The sequence below is a fragment of the Tachysurus fulvidraco genome, chromosome 14, assembly GCF_022655615.1.
Source record: "Tachysurus fulvidraco isolate hzauxx_2018 chromosome 14, HZAU_PFXX_2.0, whole genome shotgun sequence".
NCBI lineage: Eukaryota > Metazoa > Chordata > Actinopteri > Siluriformes > Bagridae > Tachysurus > Tachysurus fulvidraco.
The window spans coordinates 19,901,721-19,920,710 of NC_062531.1; the positions used below are offsets into that span (position 1 = coordinate 19,901,721).

The 18,990-nt window shown below is 37.6% G+C and overlaps 1 protein-coding gene and 1 long non-coding RNA gene across 5 annotated transcripts; one reads left to right on the forward strand and one right to left on the reverse strand.

Moving 5' to 3' along the window:
* Positions 1–20: 20 nt before the first annotated feature.
* On the reverse strand, positions 21–6,026 carry LOC125146346. Its single transcript, XR_007144809.1, has 2 exons — positions 5,893–6,026; positions 21–781 (listed from the first exon to the last, which is right to left on the reverse strand). It is a non-coding gene; the product is annotated as an uncharacterized LOC125146346 (long non-coding RNA).
* On the forward strand, positions 5,459–18,977 carry LOC113656051 (rabenosyn-5). 4 transcript variants are annotated; one of them, XM_027167012.2, is made up of 13 exons: positions 5,459–5,503; positions 5,904–5,994; positions 10,198–10,507; positions 11,017–11,148; positions 11,356–11,456; positions 11,627–11,672; positions 11,769–11,930; positions 12,067–12,329; positions 12,813–12,883; positions 13,342–13,428; positions 13,622–13,724; positions 14,605–14,709; positions 15,388–18,977. In XM_027167012.2, the coding sequence occupies exons 3-13, from the start codon at positions 10,345–10,347 to the stop codon at positions 16,441–16,443; spliced, it is 2,289 nt and encodes a 762-aa protein (XP_027022813.1). In that variant the 5' UTR covers positions 5,459–5,503; positions 5,904–5,994; positions 10,198–10,344; the 3' UTR covers positions 16,444–18,977. The 4 variants fall into 4 exon arrangements, with proteins under 4 accessions (XP_027022813.1, XP_027022814.1, XP_027022812.1 ...); XM_027167013.2 differs by lacking the exons at positions 5,459–5,503; positions 5,904–5,994 and adding an exon at positions 8,854–9,008; XM_027167011.2 differs by lacking the exons at positions 5,459–5,503; positions 5,904–5,994 and adding an exon at positions 8,988–9,118.
* Positions 18,978–18,990: the final 13 nt, after the last annotated feature.

Sequence of the window (18,990 nt, forward strand, 5' to 3'; positions counted from 1 at the left end):
CATCCATCTTCTACCGCTTGTCCGTTTTTTTGGCGAATATTTTTTTAATGAAGCACAATACAGGGAAGCAAATGGAACAGAGAAAATTAAACATATATCACTCTTAAAGGCACAATAAAAAAAAAATAAAAACACAGCAGTCAAATCACACACTGAAGAATAAAAGTGAACATTTAGGGGACATGTAGAATATGGACACTATATCCATACAAAAGCTTCTCCTGATCAGCTGAACTGAACAGTTGAACAATGATAACATTATATATGTCAGCAGTAGTTTTCTTTACAACCCAGTCTAGGGTTGAGCTGAACAGAGTTATAGCTCAGGATTCAGTGACTTGCTACCTTTAAAAATTGAGTGAAAGACCAAAAAAACAGAAAGGTAATTTCTAGGAAAAGGTATTGGTATATTTTCAGACAGGGAATAAATAATATATACTGTACAAACAACTGTACATGGCGTCTCTTTAGAGTCTAATAGTGAAAGAAAAGAAAAATACAGTGGGACTTATGACTCTCTACCAAAAAACACACAAGGGAAAAAGGAACCCACTCCCAAAGAAATAAAAGCAGCTACAGTATATCCCTATTGCACGCTGATACAGCGGCGCTGAATCCGTTTTAGCGCTTTGTCAGCGGCGCTGTCCATGGTGCTGTACCTCCACCTATTCCTTCTGGGTTTTTATAGCCTTTCGGGGGCGAGGAGCGGTATTTTGGCTGCGCCAGGCGGCGGTGCATGCTCCGGTGTATCCTCCGCCGTCACAATAGATAACGCCCAAGCCTAAAATAAGAGAAAGAGCATTACAAAATAAGGGAGGTGACCATGAGCAAGGTCAAAGACTTTTGATTCAAAAGACAGACACATCATAATGTGCAATGTACAAGATACATACATGAATTATGAATAAACAAAAATCTTCAACAACAACAAAAAAAAGATTAAGTCAATTTGCCTTGAACATTCAAAAACAAACACCTAAACACATCGCTGAGCAAGAACACAGACTTCAATTACCACAAAAGTTTTTTGATTGTTCTTTAGACTTTTTACAATGGTGACTTGTAACCAAATAATATTCTGATAAAGTTTTGTTAATTAGCAGTTTAGTTGCTTTGTTAGCACTTCACTTGTTCACAATGATTTAACATAAAATCCCAGCTGTTTTACTTAATATTAAAGAGTCATGATTAGGCCTTATGTAGCTTTTAGACCAGTGGTTCTTAACCTTGTTGGAGGTATTGAACCCCACCACTTTCATATGCACATTCACCTAACCCTTCTTAATTGGAAAAAAAATATATATATATTTTTTTCAAATTCAAAACATAAGTATATATTTTACTGGTGCACAAAATGAACCGTGCATCAACATCACTGTGTTCAAAGAACAAAACCATTAAAACATGATTTTCACACAAAAACAAAAACAAAGTCTGTTCCTTTTCTTCGTTTTTATGTCCAGCATCCTCAAAAATGATTGCTCGCAAAGATATGTTGTAACAAACGGTATGAAAATCTCCAGAGCTTTCTTAGCAATAACAGGGTACATTACCATTTGTTGCCACCAAAACGTTGAGAGCGTTGTTGTTCTGAAGAGTTGCTGTTGGACCTGGCTCTGCTGAATTTCAATGATTTCATCCAGGTATTCATCATTGACATCTGTTGTCTCAACACTAAACATGAATGGCTGTCTCACCCATGCTGGATAAGACTCTTTTGTAGGGAATTATCCGTCGAGAGACTTTGCAAGCTCATCTAAGTGCGTGGCAATTGCTTGCTTCAGTTCCACGGGTAAAGAATTGTCTCCGATTCCAGATGCATCTTCGATCTTACATACACAGTCGTCTAGCAGGGGAAAGTTTGCGAAGTTATCGTTCTCTATTTGTCGTTTCCATAACGGTAGCTTTTTTGAAAAGCCTTCAGGTTTTCTTCCGCTTCGATGATGTTGACTCCACCGCCCTGCATCTGTTGATTGAGATGATTTAGAGCTGCGAAGATATCAGCCATGTACGCTATAATGAGAATGAACTCAGAATTTTTCAAGCAATCTGCATGAAAATGTTGGTGCTCTTGCAAAAACACTGCTAATTCCACACGCAGGGCAAAAACACGATTCAGCACCTGTCCCCAGAATAACCACTGAAAGTTAGAATGGTACAAAAGTACCGCGAATTCAGAGCCCATTTCTTTACACAGCTCACTGAAGATGCGGTGTCTCAGAGCAAAATTTCGCACATAGTTCACGCATTCCACTACAATTTTTAATACTTCTGCCAGTGTCGTTTTTTGTTGCCAACACATGCCTGTGCACAATACAATGCATAAAAATGATGTGTGGTGCATCAGCTTTCACTAGCGCACCAAAACCAGACTTTCATCCCAGCATGACTGGAGCTCCGTCCGAACAAACTGCAGAAACCATATCCCACGAAAGATTGTTGTTTTTGAAGAAGTCATCCACAAGTTTCTTCACATCAGCTGCCTTTTTTTTTGTCCTGCACTGTCTTTTGTCCTGCACTGTCTTGCTTGTCTTGTCCTGCACTGTTTGCACCAGGTTGCACAGTTGCACTTTATGTGGCTAAGACTACTTACATGTCCTTAGCCCTGTCTTTGTTTTATGTAGCACCTTGATCCTGGAGAAACGTTGTCTCATTTCACTGTGTACTGCAACAGCTATATATGGTTGAAATGACAATAAAAAGCTTCTTCTTCTTCTTCTTCTTCTTCTTAGGTGTTGTTGTAAGAGGCTTACAAAATAAAAAATCTTCCTTTATCAAGTCGCCTTTCACATAGCGCACTTAGATTGGAAACGTCTGTGGTCTCGTCGAGTTGAAGGCTGAATTTTGCCGGGCTTGAAATCAGATCTGCACCCAGGTTAAGAACCACTGATATAACCCAAGAAACACTGTACCTGTCAGCAATAGTGAAAATACCAGTAGAACAGCTGCTCTCGGTAACCTGAACTGAACTGAACAGTTGAACAATGATAACATTATATATGTCAGCAGTAGTTTTCTTTACAACCCAGTCTAGGGTTGAGCTGCACAGAGCTCAGGATTCAGTGACTTGATACCTTTATAAATTGGGGCAAAGACCAAAAAAAGACAGAAAGGTCATTTCTAGGAAAAGGTATTGGTATATTTTCAGACAGAGAATAAATAATATATTATACAAACAACTGTACATGGCGTCTCTTTAGGGCGGGACCCATGCCAAAATAATAAACAAAAAGAGTCTAATAGTTAAAGAAAAGAAAAGAAAAGAAAAGAAAAGAAAAGAAAAGAAAAATACTGTGGGTCTTCCCTGACTCTCTACCAAAAAACACACAAGGGAAAAAGGAACCCACTCCCAAAGAAATAAAAGCAGCTAAATCCCCTACCAGTGAAACAGTGAGTAAAATTTACAGTGATATACATATATATATATAAATCACAAAATCACAGGTTGTAACAAGTACTTCAAATATTTACGTACTTAAAATGTGGACAATTCTGTTTCATTGTATTGAAGAGCCATCTGTTTATAAATCATGATTTGAATATAAAAGAAATAGAAAAATACTGTAGAGGACATAATATGTCACATTGTTTCACATTTCACAATGATTTAACATAAAATCCCAGCTGTTTTACTTAAGGTTAAAGAGTCATGATTAGGTCTTATGTAGCCCTTAGACATTAAAGTAGTATATAAAGTACCTTTAAGTGCCTCAAGAATTTAGGACCTTTAAAGCTAACTGTGTTTCTTTCTTTAGCTCCAAATTCAAACAATTTCCAACTCTGTGCCTACTATGGAGCTTGATCCCATGTCTGAACTACAACAGTCTACATCTCCAGCTGCTCCAAAACTTACATGGGGTGAAATCTTTATTTTCTTTATCAGCTTAGTAATTGACACAATTAACACACTGGGTGTTGACTTTTACCTGTTCTGCATACAGAAAAACTATTGCTGAGGAACCTTGACTGCAGTGTGGATGACAGACGGCTGCACGAAGAACTCCACCCTTTTGGAACTGTCATCAATGCAGAGGTCACTTACAATTACTAATCCCTTCGTTTTATTCCTTCACTTTCCTGTATTCACATTTTCATATCAAAACCAGCACGCACTTGCAGCTCACAGAGATGAATGTGTAGCTGCATGTTTTATTGCTTAATTTTGAGAGCAATCATATTGCAGTACTGTATTGTAGTGCATGTAATGTTCATTCTATGCTTTTGGTATCTCTTTACCTGTATCCTTTACAGATCAATATACTTTAGAGAATGGCTGCCCCAAAGGCACTGGCTTTGTCACTTTTGCATCTGCTGATGAAGCCAGAAATGCCATCATGGAGATGAATGGCAGGGTATTAGGAAGCAGGCCACTGTACATACTGTAAGTCCGGTTCAGAGCAAGGAGGTGCATGGAGCATGGCACAGAGAGAGGATGGAGTGGAGCCCAAAAGAACATCCAGCTACAGCGTCGTTCTGTTGCACCAGCCAGCAGATGAATGTTAAATGTAGCTTAAACGTGTTTGAAATGTTTACTGGACTATTAATTTTTCTGGACAATCACTGCCTCAGATTTCACAAAATGTCTGCACATATATTTAAACTTTTTTACATTTGAATACAATCAATTTAACTTATTGATATTGTGTCAGTTATGTGTTATCATTTATAATTAATATAATTTATAATTAAATCCACATAAAAAATGTTGTTTGGTGAATATTTTAATGAACCACAATACCTGGAAGCAAATGGAACAGAGAAAGGTCAACATATATCACTCTTAAAGGCACAGAACAAAAAAGGAAAAACAAAAATGTCAAATCACACTGAAGAATAAAAGTGCACATTTAGGGGAAATGTAGAATATGGACGCTATATCCATGCAAAAACTTCTGATCAGCTGAACTAACAGGTCAGAATGGAGCTGATGAAGAAAAAAAAATTAATTTGCAATATTTATATTTGCACTTAAAACACTGACAGAAACATTGTTCTGTTGTACTATGAACGAAGAAAACTAGTTTAAAATAATTTTTTTTAAAAACCGCTAACGTGATATTTTATATGACGGGCGCTGTATATAACGTCATAGAGTTGAGACTAAGTAATTACACGAAGAGCACGTGCTAATACAAATATTTTACAAAATATAGTCTCAAATAACTATATTAGAAATATACTTAATAATATTGTTTATCCTCCAGCTCATTTTTTCTGGTCTTCTATATTTGGGGATGTGAATTGATTATATACATAAATAAATAAAAAAGGAGAGCACGTGCTTCGCAGGTCGCGGGTGTTTCAAAGCGGATTAAAAGGCAAAGAAGACTCATCCTTGTTTAATATGCATAAATAATGTTGTATGATGTTATAACTCTTGTGTAAAACTTATTTGGGTTATTTTAGTGCGATGATTGATGATATTGAAGTGGATGATAGTCGATTGTGGACCCAGTAGCATCCGATGGGATTGATTTAATTGTGTTGAAATCCCCCGGATTTGGTGAGTTTCAAAATAATACGATGTTTAGTTCTTGAAATGAAGTGTTTGAGTTTATTCATGTTCAAAAGTGTTTTATGTTAAATGTTTTATGTTAAATCACTATGAATGTTAAAGTCTATGAATGTTCTTTGTTATTTTCTATTAGAGTTTTTCTATGTAGATGATCAGGAAAATGATCAGTTACAATCCTTAAATTATTTAAGGTGTTAAATGTCACACATTAAATCTTATTATCATAATGCAAACGCGACAATCGTACTTAAAGGTACAATGATGACATCAAAGTTTAAGCCTTTGTACTAGTTCTTCTCAGCTGCGCTATTTTTTGTTTTGTTTCTTTCATTAGCTTAGTAATTGACTTAAATAACACACTGGGTGTTGACTTTTACCTGTTCTGCAGACAGTAAAACTACTTCTGAGGAACCTTGACTGCAATGTGGATGACGGGCGCCTACACGAAGAATTCCACCCTTTTGGAACCGTAATCAATGGTGACTTACAATTGCTAATCCTTACATTTTTATTTCTTCACTCTCCTGTATTCATGTTTTCAAACCATCACGCCCTTGCTCAAGGAGATGATTGTGTAGCTGGATGTTTTATTGCTTAATATTTAACTAGTTTATTTTTTCCTTTACAAAAGGAACATGCATGTGTAACACAGGTCAGAATTGAGCTGATGAAGAAAAAAAATGTAATTTGCAATAATTATATTTGCACTTAAAACACTGACAAAAGTAATATAATGTGTTATAAAAGTTATGTTGTACTATGAACGAAGAAAAATAGCTTAAAATAAAAAAAAACCGCTAACGTGATATTTTATTATATGACGGGCGCTGTATATGACGTCACAGAGGTGAGACTAAGTAATTACACGAAGAGCACGTGCTAAATATTTTACAAAATAGAGTCTCAAATAACTATATTAGAAATATACTTAATAATATTGTTTATCCTCCAGCTCGTTTTTTCCAGTGTTCTTGGTGAATATTTTTTTAATGAAGCACAATCCATGGAGGCAAATGGAACAGAGAAAATTCAACATATTATTCTTAAAGGCACAGTACAAAAATGGAAAAAACAGCAATGTCAAATCACACACTGAAGAATAAAAGTGCACGTTTAGGGGAAAATGTAGAATATGGACACTACATCCATGCAAAAACTTCTTCTGATCAGCTGAACTGAACAGTTGAACAATGGTAACATTTTATATGCAAATACTTAATGTAAATATTTAACTTTTGTAAATACTATATCCTGCACTTGCTACTATTGCACTCTGGTTAGACCTAAACTGCATTTCGTTGCCTTGTACATGTGTAATGAAAATAAAGTTGAATCTAATCTAATATGTCAGCAGTAGTTAATGGTGCTTGCAAAGCAACATTCTTGTTATTGTGCCGGACAAAATTCGGCGCGTAACTTGTCCCACAGCTTTTGTCCTAGACCAATGAATGAGGTGTCAAATTGACTGGCTCACTGAGGAGAGGTGTGCTATGACTTTTATAAGCGATCGGAATTCCGGAATTCCCGGTACGGAAGCTCAAAAATGGCTTTTTCCCCCCATAGACTTCCATTATACATTTTGGAGGTTTATAACTCGGCAAGTTTTCGAGCGATTACACCAAACTCGGCCAGCTCCTTTAGGACCTTACTCCGGCCAAAGATTCAGTAGCAACCTTGTCCAAAAGTATTGGCACCCCACCTGCTATTCATGTGACGTCACGTGTAGTCCCGCCCCCACAATAAGCGAAATCAAAAAGTTAGCACAACATGGACATGTCATATATCAATACACAGCCCGATGAGGGGAACTGATGTCACGTGTAGCCCCGCCCTAAAATAAGCAAAATCAAAAATTTAGCACAACATGGACATGTCATATATCAAAGCACTCAGCACGATGAGGGGAGCACCATTCACATTTTCTTCAGGAAATGTACATTCTAGTTTTCTTTACAACCCAGTCTAGGGTTGAGCTGCACAGAGTTATAGCTCAGGATTCAGTGATTTGATACCTTTATAAATTGAGACAAAAACCAAAAGACTGAAAAGATAATTTATAGGAAACGGTATTGGTATATTTTCAGACAGGGAATAAATAATATATTCAAACAACTGTACAATGGTGTTTCTTTAGGTTGGGCCCATGCCAAAATAATAAACAAAAAGAGTCTAATAGTTTAAAAAAAAGTGATATTGTCTCCAAAAAATTGAAAAAAAAAATAATAATAAAAGCCCCGTTGATCATAATGAATATGTATTCTTTAATATGATAACGTGTTAATATGTCAGATCAAAGTAGTATTTTCTCAAACTCCCCAGACATGTTAGATGGATATGCAGGTTTGTGAGAACATCACACTTTCTCTTCCATGTTCAGACAAGTAAAAAAAATAAATAAAAATGTGTGATCAACACAGAGTGTGACTGCCCTTAAAACAATCATTGAGCTGCCCACTGTGGTTACAGATAAAGCAATATAAATGATAATATAAGTCACACCAGTGTAACTGAGCATCTGTCTGTATCTGAGACCTACCTTGAGGATATTGTCAGATTTCCAGCAAAATATGAACTCTACTTTAATTATATAATTTTATATTTCTTAAAAACGACAAAATGAAATTCATTTATTTTTAGAGAAACACACTGCAATCCTTTTGATATATATATATATATATATATATATATATATATATATATATATATATATATATATATATATATATATATATTGGAGTCTTTTTTGAAAAAATAAATAAAGAATAATAATACAAATCACCAAATAATGAAATAAAATATTGCAGACTTTTATTTCATTATTTGGTGATTTTTCTTATTATTCTTTATTTATTTTTTCACAAAAAAGACTCCAAGTTCAAACACGCTAAGTCATTGCATTGAAAATTAACTGGTATTTCTAAATTGTGTGTGTGTGTGTGTGTGTGTGTGTGTGTGTGTGTGTGTGTGTGTGTGTGTGTGTGTGTGTGTGTGTGTGAACGAGAGAGAGAGAGAGAGAGAGAGAGAGAGAGAGATTGTGCCATGCAGTCAGGCATGTATTGAGCACCACCTCCCGGTTTTACACCTTTTGCACAGTTCTACATAATATATAATGTATCAGATTCATAAATGGATAATAATCTAATACCAAAAATTGTGAAATGCTTTTATATTCAAAGTCTTAACAATATAAAGTTCAACGGCCCAACATTTATATAATTTTTTATTTTTATTTTTTATTTTTATAAAATTATTGTCCCTTTCGTGGCACCGTAGCTGACGTTGATCACATGACCACCATATGACAAGCATGGGCCACTACCCTTTCCTCGGCTCTATATTATCTTTTTTTTAGCTACCCGTTTTCGTGAACATCCCACCTTCTTCTCAGGGATTCGCGAACATTGGCGGATCGAAGACTATAAACCAATCCGAAACGAAATCGGAGACCGTATTAACCAATCGTACACAGGAGGCGGGGTTTTCTTTAATACAGGTAGGGGGAAAAATAACTCTCAATCTGACCCAGTTGGAGTTACCTTGTTACAAACTGTCAGATTATTTACAGTCTATTATAGCAATTGAAGGACCTTGAGATTTGTTTCGGTAAGATTTCCGTTCACCTCACGCTCGTTTGTGTTAGGTGGATTTATTATTCTGTTTACAGTTAGCAGCTGGCTCAGAATTGCGCTAGCTTTGTTGTCGTCTTTCATTGTAACGGTTATCAGACACAATACGACTCCCAGTCTGATCAAATGGTTTACTTTATGTGGCATAAATAGGCTTCAGCCTTTATTTTGAGTTAACTAAATAACATAAATAAGATTTTAATTTCCAACCTAACAGGTTTTAATCCTTTGTACGCTAAAGACATTTAGCTAGCTAGCTAGACTTGGGCAGCTCTATATAAAGGAACAGAGAAGCTATTATTGTTATTTCAACCGCATGTTGCTGTTATTTAGAGCAAGAAACCAGCGAAAGTCTTAAATCTGGTCAAATAAAATCTTGAAAATGTCTACAGGTTTAACTGGACTAGCATGGTTGAGCCCTTGTGTGTTAAAAACAATCAATAATAAGAGTTTATAAAACGTTTAGTTTCTGGCATATATTATTTAATGACACATTTCTTAAAGGTGATTATTTGTGTGGTGTCAGGAGCAAGAGAACCACCGGTGTTTAGAAGAAAAATGAACAAAACAGTGTGCAGCTGGAGCTGAACGCTTTCTAGCCCAGTCTGTAGAGACCCGAGTCAAACCGAATGTACAGAGGGGTGGAGCTTACGTTGATCCAGAAGCTTCTATGTGGGCGGAGTTAGCTTTCAGCTTTGTTTTGTTATGATGGGGTTAGTGTTAATGAGAAGGATTTGTTTGGTCAGTCTTTTTATTCCATCCTTTTGGAGTAAAACCTAAAAGTATATAGGCTTGTTATTATACAGAAATCCAAGTACCAATTATACAGAACATCTGACAGATTTTAGAATAATACATTGTCTGAAGAGACTTTTTGTTGTTTGTGTTCCTTTAATTTTTTTTATTTTTCAAAATAGAAAATTTTGCCCTGTAGATCCTGAAAAAATGACCAAGTTAGTAATAAGGCCTTGAGTTTTTGTGGTTACTAAATTCTTGACCTTAACATACAAATGGTTGGTTCTTGAAGAAATCTGTATTTCTCTCATCCACGTTTAGATTCTCTGTGCAAATCTTTTTCATCCCATGATCTTTGCTCATACAATGATGGAGAGGCTCTGGATTATTCAGGTTTGGCACGATCTACTATGGGCGTCTTCTCTGTTATAATCCACCCGCAAGTCTGTTTTGACTTCCACCCCTCTCATGGCCTCCAGTTACGCTGCTCAGTTGGACGGCTCGGCCGAAGTGAAGGAGGGCTTTCTTTGCCCGCTGTGTCTGAAAGACCTGCAGTCCTTCTACCAGCTGCAGGATCACTACGAAGAAGCACATTCTGGAGACAACCGCCATGTCGGCGGCCAAATCAAGAGTAAGTGCTGACTAGGCAGCTATTTAAAGCATAGATGTGGGGTTACGTTCTTACAAAACAGATCTGGTTGCTTTCCAGGTTTACTAGAGATTGTGGAGAGAATCACTAAATAGTGTAGGTTTATTCTTATATCAGCTGTCAAATGCACCTTTTTCCTTCTAGGTTTTTACAGAGTTTTTGTGTTGTTGTGGTCAAAAGTACCGTATTCCTCTTTAAAATTCCTTCCAGTAAAGACAGAAAAAATTATCGTCCATGATAGCTGTACTCACTAAAGAGAGCTTAGACTGAATGTGCATTGTGACATCACATGATGTGTCTTGGAACAAATCTGCAGTCATTTTGAAGCTTTTCCTAATATCACTTTGTTTTGTGTTAACACTACAATCACAAAATCCCAGAGGGACTGATTCCTTATGCTTTCTTTGTTTTTGCTAACTTCATCCCTACTCGAATTAAAATTTTTCCCTATTGCTGGTGGTGATACTTCATATTCTGATATTGTTTCTTAGGCCTGGTTCAGAAAGCAATGAAAGCCAAAGACAAACTCTTGAAACGAGATGGAGATGAGAGGAATGAGAGCAGCTATGAGTCCTTTTACTATGGAGGTGTGGATCCCTACATGTGGGAGCCTCAGGAACTGGGTGAGTCGTTTGTGCCTTCAACCTAAATGGATGTGTGTGTTTATTAGGACGAAACGCAGGCACTGAGTACACACTCTGACTAGAGCAACAACTGATGACAATTATTGAATTATTTTTACAATTTTTTTATACTTAGTTTAGCTCCAAACATTGGGTTGTATCCTAAGATCTGTCTGAGGAGTTAGTTGATTATGTTTGTTTTACCAGGAGCAACTCGGAGTCACCTGGGACTTTTTAAGAAACACAGAGCTGCTAGAATTGATCATTATGTCATTGAGGTTAACAAGCGCATCATCCGCCTGGAGAAGGTTTGGGCTTAGAGTTGTGCATGCACTTGATTTTATCGCCTATATAAAAATCGATTTTGTAATTCTATATTGCTAATAACATTAAGGTCCACCACGATTTGACTATATCTTTAAAAAAAAAAAAAAAGCATATATAAATGGTTATTTCTTGTTTCTTTCTCTTTTTTCAGCTTATTTCCTTTGATAGAACCAATATGGATGGTGGGAAGATAAGAGGTAGGTGAGGGACAAGAAATGAACCTCGACAATGTTTACACTGTTATGAGCTTCATATGCTGATATAACCAAAACAGTATCTGTTTATTTGTGCAGCACTAGAGAAGTCGGTTGTGCCATGGGTGAACGATCAGGACGTACCATTCTGCCCTGATTGTGGGGACAGATTCAACATCAGAAACCGACGTCATCACTGCCGGCTCTGTGGTTCCATCATGTGCAGAAAGTGCATGGAATTTGTGCCTCTCCCTCTGGCGTGTAGGTTTACACACACACAGCTTTTCTATAATTAATTATTAACAAATGAATTATAATGATTTATTAAGTATTCCTCTTGTATTATAACCTTGAGGTTTGACGTAATTACAATCCACTTTTGCCTGCTTGCTTTCAGATAAGTTAACGAGTGGCACGCGAGAAGCCCTGTGTGTGCCTGGCAGTCCCAGGCAGGGAGCGTCCCCTGGTGGAGGAGGCCCTACGGTGCAGCAAACCTCACGGCGTGGCTCTATCACCAGCCTCTCATCAGTGAGTTCTGTGCTGGAGGAGAAAGACGAGGACAGAATTCGTTGTTGCCGTCACTGCATGGATGCTCTGCTGCGTTACCAGCACAAACTGGAGGAGAAGGACCACGTGCCAGACATCGTCAAACTCTATGAAGTAATTTATTTTTAAATATAAAGAAGCAATCTATAATTTTTTTATTTATCTATTTATTTTTTACTCCTTGAGCCCATCCCTCATTACCAGGTATGTTCATGAAGCTCCGCCCTATGATCTTCAGTAGCTTAAAGAGTAGCGTCTCTGTAGCATGATTGGTGGTCGGCACATCCAAACACAACCGACGTCAGTAAAAGACATAATAGTGCTGATTCCATGACTCATTTTTAAGATTAAGTCATTTTGTAAATTTTTAAATGTTGTACCTTTAAATCTTTAAAAACTAAACCCCCTTAAATACACATATACAAGTGTACTGTTTGTGACTAGACCTTTTCAGATACACTACACATAACTTTTTACACATAGCTAGTGTTTAGATTTTCTCAGCAGGATTACTTTGTTCACTCTTTGTTCAAGACTGTCGATATTCCTGTGTTTCTGTCGCTGTCTCTGAGCCGTATTCTTTGTGCGTCTGTATAGAGGTTGAGGATGTGCATGGAGAAAGTGGACGAGAGGGCGCCAGAGTACATTCGCATGGCAGAGTCGCTCAAGTAAGACCTCTGATGTTTGATGTAATTGGAATACTGTGTTAGATTCTATTATTTAATACTGGAATATTTTTAAACTGAGGGTGTAGTCAACGATTTGTACCATGCATGAGCAGATCTAACTCCCAAAATCCCAGGTGGGGATTAGATACGGATCAGTAGGTTTGTTCCTGTTTTAGTCAAAATAAAAATGGGAAGGGGACAGACATGCTCTGACATGTTAAAAAGGCAACCGTACATAAGGCAGCACCTGATCCCTAGTGTGAATGTGGACCTGATAATTGATTGATTCTTTGGGTCTTTTTTTTTTTTTTTTTTTTAATATATATAGTCAATATATAGCAAATAATTTTCTTTCAACTTTTTACTGACATAGAGTCAGACAAAGTTTGCACTTTTTTTTCACAATTTCTGGTCAGCATGGTTTATCTCATTGAACATGTCACCTCTGTCTTTCCCAGTGCTGGCGAGACCACCTATAACCTAGAAACCGCTGCTGGTCTTCGGATGGAGGTGCAGAAATATTATGAGCACATCGATGCTCTCAGGTATGGTTTGGTTTTTATGTACAGAAACAAATTTGGGTTTTGTTTAGGTCAGTCATTTCTTCAGTGTATGTCATCTATCTATCTATCTATCTATCTATCTATCTATCTATCTATCTATCTATCTATCTATCTATCTATCTATCTATCTATCTATCTATCTATCTATCTATTCATCTATATGTGTGTGCTTTAGTAAGAAGATTCTAACACTTGGACTAAAAGACGAGATGCCACCCCATCCAAAAGCAGTCCAGCTGCAGAAGATGGTGCGCTACTCAGCGACACTGTTTGTGCAGGTGACACAAAAACACACAGTCTGCATTATCCAGCCTTAATCTAATTTGTTCACTACAAATTATAAAAAGTATGTGGACACCTGACCAGTTACACCCATGTGCGCTTGTTTTAACCTCCAACCTAGTGGAAGGCTTTCACAATTTATGGAGTGTGTGTGAGGGATTTGTGTTCGATCAGCTACAGTAGCAATAGTTAGTCAGTCATGGGTGTTGTGTGAGGATGTCTGGTGTGCAGTCAGTGTTTCAGTTCATCCTAAAGGTGTTCCGTGGGAATGAGTCAGTCAGGGCTTCAGTTCTTGCGGTCCTATCTTGGCAAACCATAAGTCTGCCCTCTTAGTTTGAGTAAAGGGAAACGTTAAAGCTATAGCATTAAAAAAAAAAGCATTCTAGACCAGCGGTTCTGAACCCTCTTAATAATGAAAATATGTTTTGCAAACCTCCCCAACTTTAAAGGTTTAATGAATAAAGATGAATATAATATAAAACAATTTCAGTGTTTCAGACTACTGGCTCAGTGGGGTGGTGGGGTTTGGATGGAGGATGTGAGGAGATCCAGCTGTGGAGGCTGAGGGAAAAGTCACAAACAATCTTAACCATGAATGTACTCCATGTCTAATCAGCAGTCCAGCTGTGATTACTATAAACCAAAAATGTCACTTTTTCCTATCAGCAGTTAATTAGTTATATCATGTCGCTGGTAGATGGTGACGTTAGGTGAGTACTTTATATACGCTCTGGCAAAATAAAATGTTTCTGTACAGTTTTCTTCTTTTGACTTCGTTGCAACAATTTGGAGAAGATCCACATGTAGGTGTAATGGTCAGATGCCCAGATGAGTCTGATCATATTTACGTGCATCTTCCTGTCCCTCTTTGTACAGGAGAAGTTGTTGGGCCTGATGTCTCTTCCTACGAAAGAGAAATACGAGGAGCTGAAAGAGAAAAGGAAAGAGGAACAGGAAAAGAAGCTCCAACAGGAGAGACAGGTGAGGAGATGAGAAGATCACTCTGTACTGTTTAAAGTTAAGGCATTATATATTACTTTGATTTTTAAAGTAGACACTGTTAGATTTTCCTTGAACTCACCAACGTGTTTGAATGCTTCTAACGCGGTAAATAAAAGTAAGCTGGACCGAGATCAGGGGAAAAGTGTTTAGTGGAGATGTTCATGTAGCATAACAGTCTTCTGGAACCCAAACAATCTACTGGTAATAAATGGCTGTCAAACAATAGACAGGTACAGTTAGGATCTCCTACTGGAGAAGATTTATCCCCTATAAGATCCATAAGCAAGGATTTTGAAAATGTAGACATTAAACAAAATCATGCAAACTGTAATATACAAAAGAACTTAAAATTTTTCGAATTTACCGCAGAATTTGGCTCGTTTTTTTGTGATCTCAATTTTTGTGACTTCCATTCAACCAAAGCCCTCTTCGATACACGTGGGTCAAACATGACTACAGTTATGAGTGTCATAGAATGTATTTACATAAGTATCTTCACTGGTAGTCTTAAAAGAAGAACCCTTTGTAGTTTTACCAATTTAAAAATGCACAATTTAAGAAAAAAAAAAGCTGCATCAAAATCAAGCTGTTAACAATCACAAAGAAGCTTTCACCATGTTAATAGCATCCTCATGTGACTGTGTCTTGCTGTTTCAGGCATCTCTGGAAGCACAAAAGCGTAGACTGGAAATAGAGAAGAACCGTGTAACCCACAGTGCAAACGGAGATGCCCCTCGGCCCGCACAAGGCCCTCGCGTGACCAAAGGCGGCGGCTGGTTGCCTTCTTCGACTTCTCAATCAGCCAGTGAACTGGACGACCCGCTGCTGCAGCAGATTAACAACATCGAGTCGTTTCTCCAGCAGGCTCGAGCAGCGAATCGCACCGATGAGGCAGCCATGCTGGAAGACAACCTACGGCAGCTTCAGGAGGAGTTTGACGCTCAGCAGATGAGCCAAGCCATCGAGATGTCACAGCGCCAAGCCCAGGAGGAGGACCTACAAAGAAGCCAGATCCTTCATCTTCAGCAGATGGAGCTGGAGAGCAAAACAACCAAATTGGATTCGTCCGGTTTGGGCGATTCAAAGGACATCAAAGGACACATGGGAACGTGGGAGAAAGGAGGCGAGAGTGGATGGGGGGATTTGGAAACAAGTCCTCAAAGCAATGCTTTGTCAATAAACTCATTTCCACGTTTGCCGGGCAATTCACCACCTTTACAACGAGATGAATGCACTACATTTTCCCCTGGTGGAGAGGCATCTCTAAATCCGTTTGATGATGATGCCACTCCAGTTGAAGACGACTCCTCAAACCCTTTTATTGAAGAGATCCAGAGAGAGCAGCAGCAGAAAGCTGTCAGAAAACCCAAAGAGTACAACCCTTTCGAGGAAGGTCAGGATGAGGAGCAGGACATAGACGCCAGGAAGAACCCCTTTGAGCACGACTTTGAACATGAGGACAAAGGTAATCCCTTTAAAGAGACATCTGGCGAGACGCCTTCCGCCCCAACCAATCCTTTTGAAGACGACGACGACGGCCCTGCACTGGAGGACATCATTGAGGAAGAGCTGTTGCTTCAGCAGATCGATAACATCCGTGCGTACATTTTTGATGCCAAGCTCAGCGGACGCACAGATGAAGTGGAGCTACTGTCCCAAAACCTGAGGGAGCTACAGTGCACTTTACAGGAGCAGAAGAGGAAAGCGCACTGACCATTGTCAATTTATGTTTTGTTTTTCTTCTCTTGGGATCAGGACACTGGAAGAAAAGATACATTTTACAAGTGTTGTATGTTTTGCCATTTTTTCAGGCTGTTGGAATGCACCCATATGAAGTAAGTTGGACAAAACAAAGACTTGGTAACATTTCTACATAGAATATCTAACTTTACTCATATGTACAAAACCATAGGTCTCTCATTAACATGCTCCTATATATTATATAGGTCATAAAGATGTTTATTTTAGGGCTAAGGTTTATCAAACCTCATTTATCAATCTTTAATCTTCAAGCGTGTGTAAATGTTTTCGTAGAACAAACCAAACAAAGCTTTTAGTAAATCAAATTTTCTTCATACTAACCATACTAACCTGCATCATGATAAACATGTGCTGTCCACCTAGAATTGACCAACTGCGTTTACAGCACAGATATGTTCACTAAGCGACACCAAAAACTGAAAGCAAAGCACAGCACAATGACAACTAAACAGCGAGAGAGTAAATAAAACACGCTAAATCTACCAATAATGCAGCACAGCCACTGCAGTGCACACACTAAGGCCTGGTAGATACTCTACACAAGCCAGTGCATGCAATGGCAAGGTGTCCGCCACAGGAAGTGGACTTCTAGACTACGCATGTAGAATTTGTCCAAAATCTAGACTGCGATGCAACTAGCAGCCCTTTTTAAAATCTCAGTTCTGCTGCCAGCTTTATTTTGATGCCCTCTCGTGGATTAGCTTTCTACACCAGTAAGGCTCCAGAAGCGTTTACTTACTTCTATAGAATATGTAAAAAGTGTCTTTCTTCCACCTTTTACAGGGTTTTTGTCATTAAGTGACCAGCTAGTCTTGTCATAATTTATATTTGTATTGAATTGATGTCTTTCGAGTCATTAAAGTGAAATGACCGATTGTCAATACTGAATCAGCAATGATGCAATTCTAAAGCTTCACATCAATGCGCCTCCTTACACGTAAACCTCCACAAATACGCTCAGGTTTTTTATTCATTTTGAACATCTTGCTTATTGAAATGCTTTTGCAAAAAACATTGATAGATGTGGCCTGTGGTTTAAACAAGTCTATGCAGAGGAAACTGCTTAGACTTTCGTTTACAACGTGTGAGCTAAACCAACAAAAATGTTTTCTCGCACAAAGGTCACCACATAGAACATGAAGCCTGCCCTCAGGTAAAATAGGTAATATACTTAAAAACAGAGTCTCAACGACTTCATCATAACACTATAAGTATGACAGAAATGTTGGCAAAGAGGTGCACAACATGTTAAGAATATGATCATGATTAGACTTTCCACTACATTCAAAGAAATTTGGCAATTCGTCTAATCGTAGAAACCATCATGAAGACAGCTGATTGGTTAGGATTGATTTGATTGATGGTTCATTTGTATGGAAATGCACAGCTGCTACACCATAGATAAAAAAATCTCACCAGTATTATTAGAGAGAAAAGAAATCTCAATATTAGTTACAGGAAAGCATCTTATTATAGAAAAGCATTGTGAACTGTGGATTATATTGTAAAAATGATAAATATTTATCTTCTCAATGTTTTCAATGAGATATTTCTTCAAATTGATGTTTGTTTTCTCAATTTATTTCTAATATTAAAAGATGCTTTTCATGTAATATGAGATGTTTTCTCAGAATAACAAGACACTGATGGTGATTTTTTTTTCATCTGTGATGTTAAAAAGGTGACCATGCCATGATTAACAAATGACAAACCGGGAATATATACAATGTTTGTGAATTTAATCATGGGTGATCAATAGTAGTGTACGATTTTTAAGATAATATTCATGAAAATTTTATTGCAAGGTCTGCGCACCTTGAAGAACCCTTTCATGTCCTGATGTAACTGCCTGTAGATATTGTGTACAGCAGACATGGGAATGAACGTGCTCCACAGGTTTAAGACTTGTATGAATCATTTCAAGGCATTTGCTAAAATGAGTTTGTCAGCCTTGCATGGTGACATTTTCATTCATTTCTGATCAGATTATCAACTCCATTTTACTTTCCTGGGTAATGCAACTAACTCTATCAAATCTGCTTAAATAGCGTTGTACTAGCTTTCCGGCATGGTGTGCTGCACCTTTGAAAGTCTCTTTTTCAATGCCAATGTTGGATGTCTGCTTAAATATTTGAACTACACTTTACACAATGGATATGTTGAGTAACACTAAACCAGTTCTGCACTGACAGGTCTATCATGTACATTTTAGGAGAGAATCGCAATACAGTTAATTTAACAGTAGTCACAAGATCGATTGATTTATCATGAATAGGCAGTATTTCAAGTGAATATGTCTGTGCAGGGACAAATAAAGAACGTTTTTGTATTTTGTTTTGTTTTGGTGATAAGTAGCCTTAAATGATGTGCTTGTGACTGTCATTGGAAGGTCTGATAGCACTTGAGTCATTAAGCCTGTTCACATTCAGAATGCAAAACACTGCACTAATAAAATAGATCAAATAAAAATACTCCGGTCAAGTGAATCTGTATTGTGGC

Excerpts from the sequence above, each read along its gene's own strand:
- LOC113656051 (XM_027167012.2), top strand. The coding sequence starts at position 10,345 with ATGGCCTCCAGTTACGCTGCTCAGTTGGACGGCTCGGCCGAAGTGAAG. Across the intron at positions 11,457-11,626 it reads GCATCATCCGCCTGGAGAAG|CTTATTTCCTTTGATAGAAC; the intron begins GTTTGGGCTTAG and ends CTCTTTTTTCAG. Across the intron at positions 13,429-13,621 it reads GAGCACATCGATGCTCTCAG|TAAGAAGATTCTAACACTTG; the intron begins GTATGGTTTGGT and ends TGTGTGCTTTAG.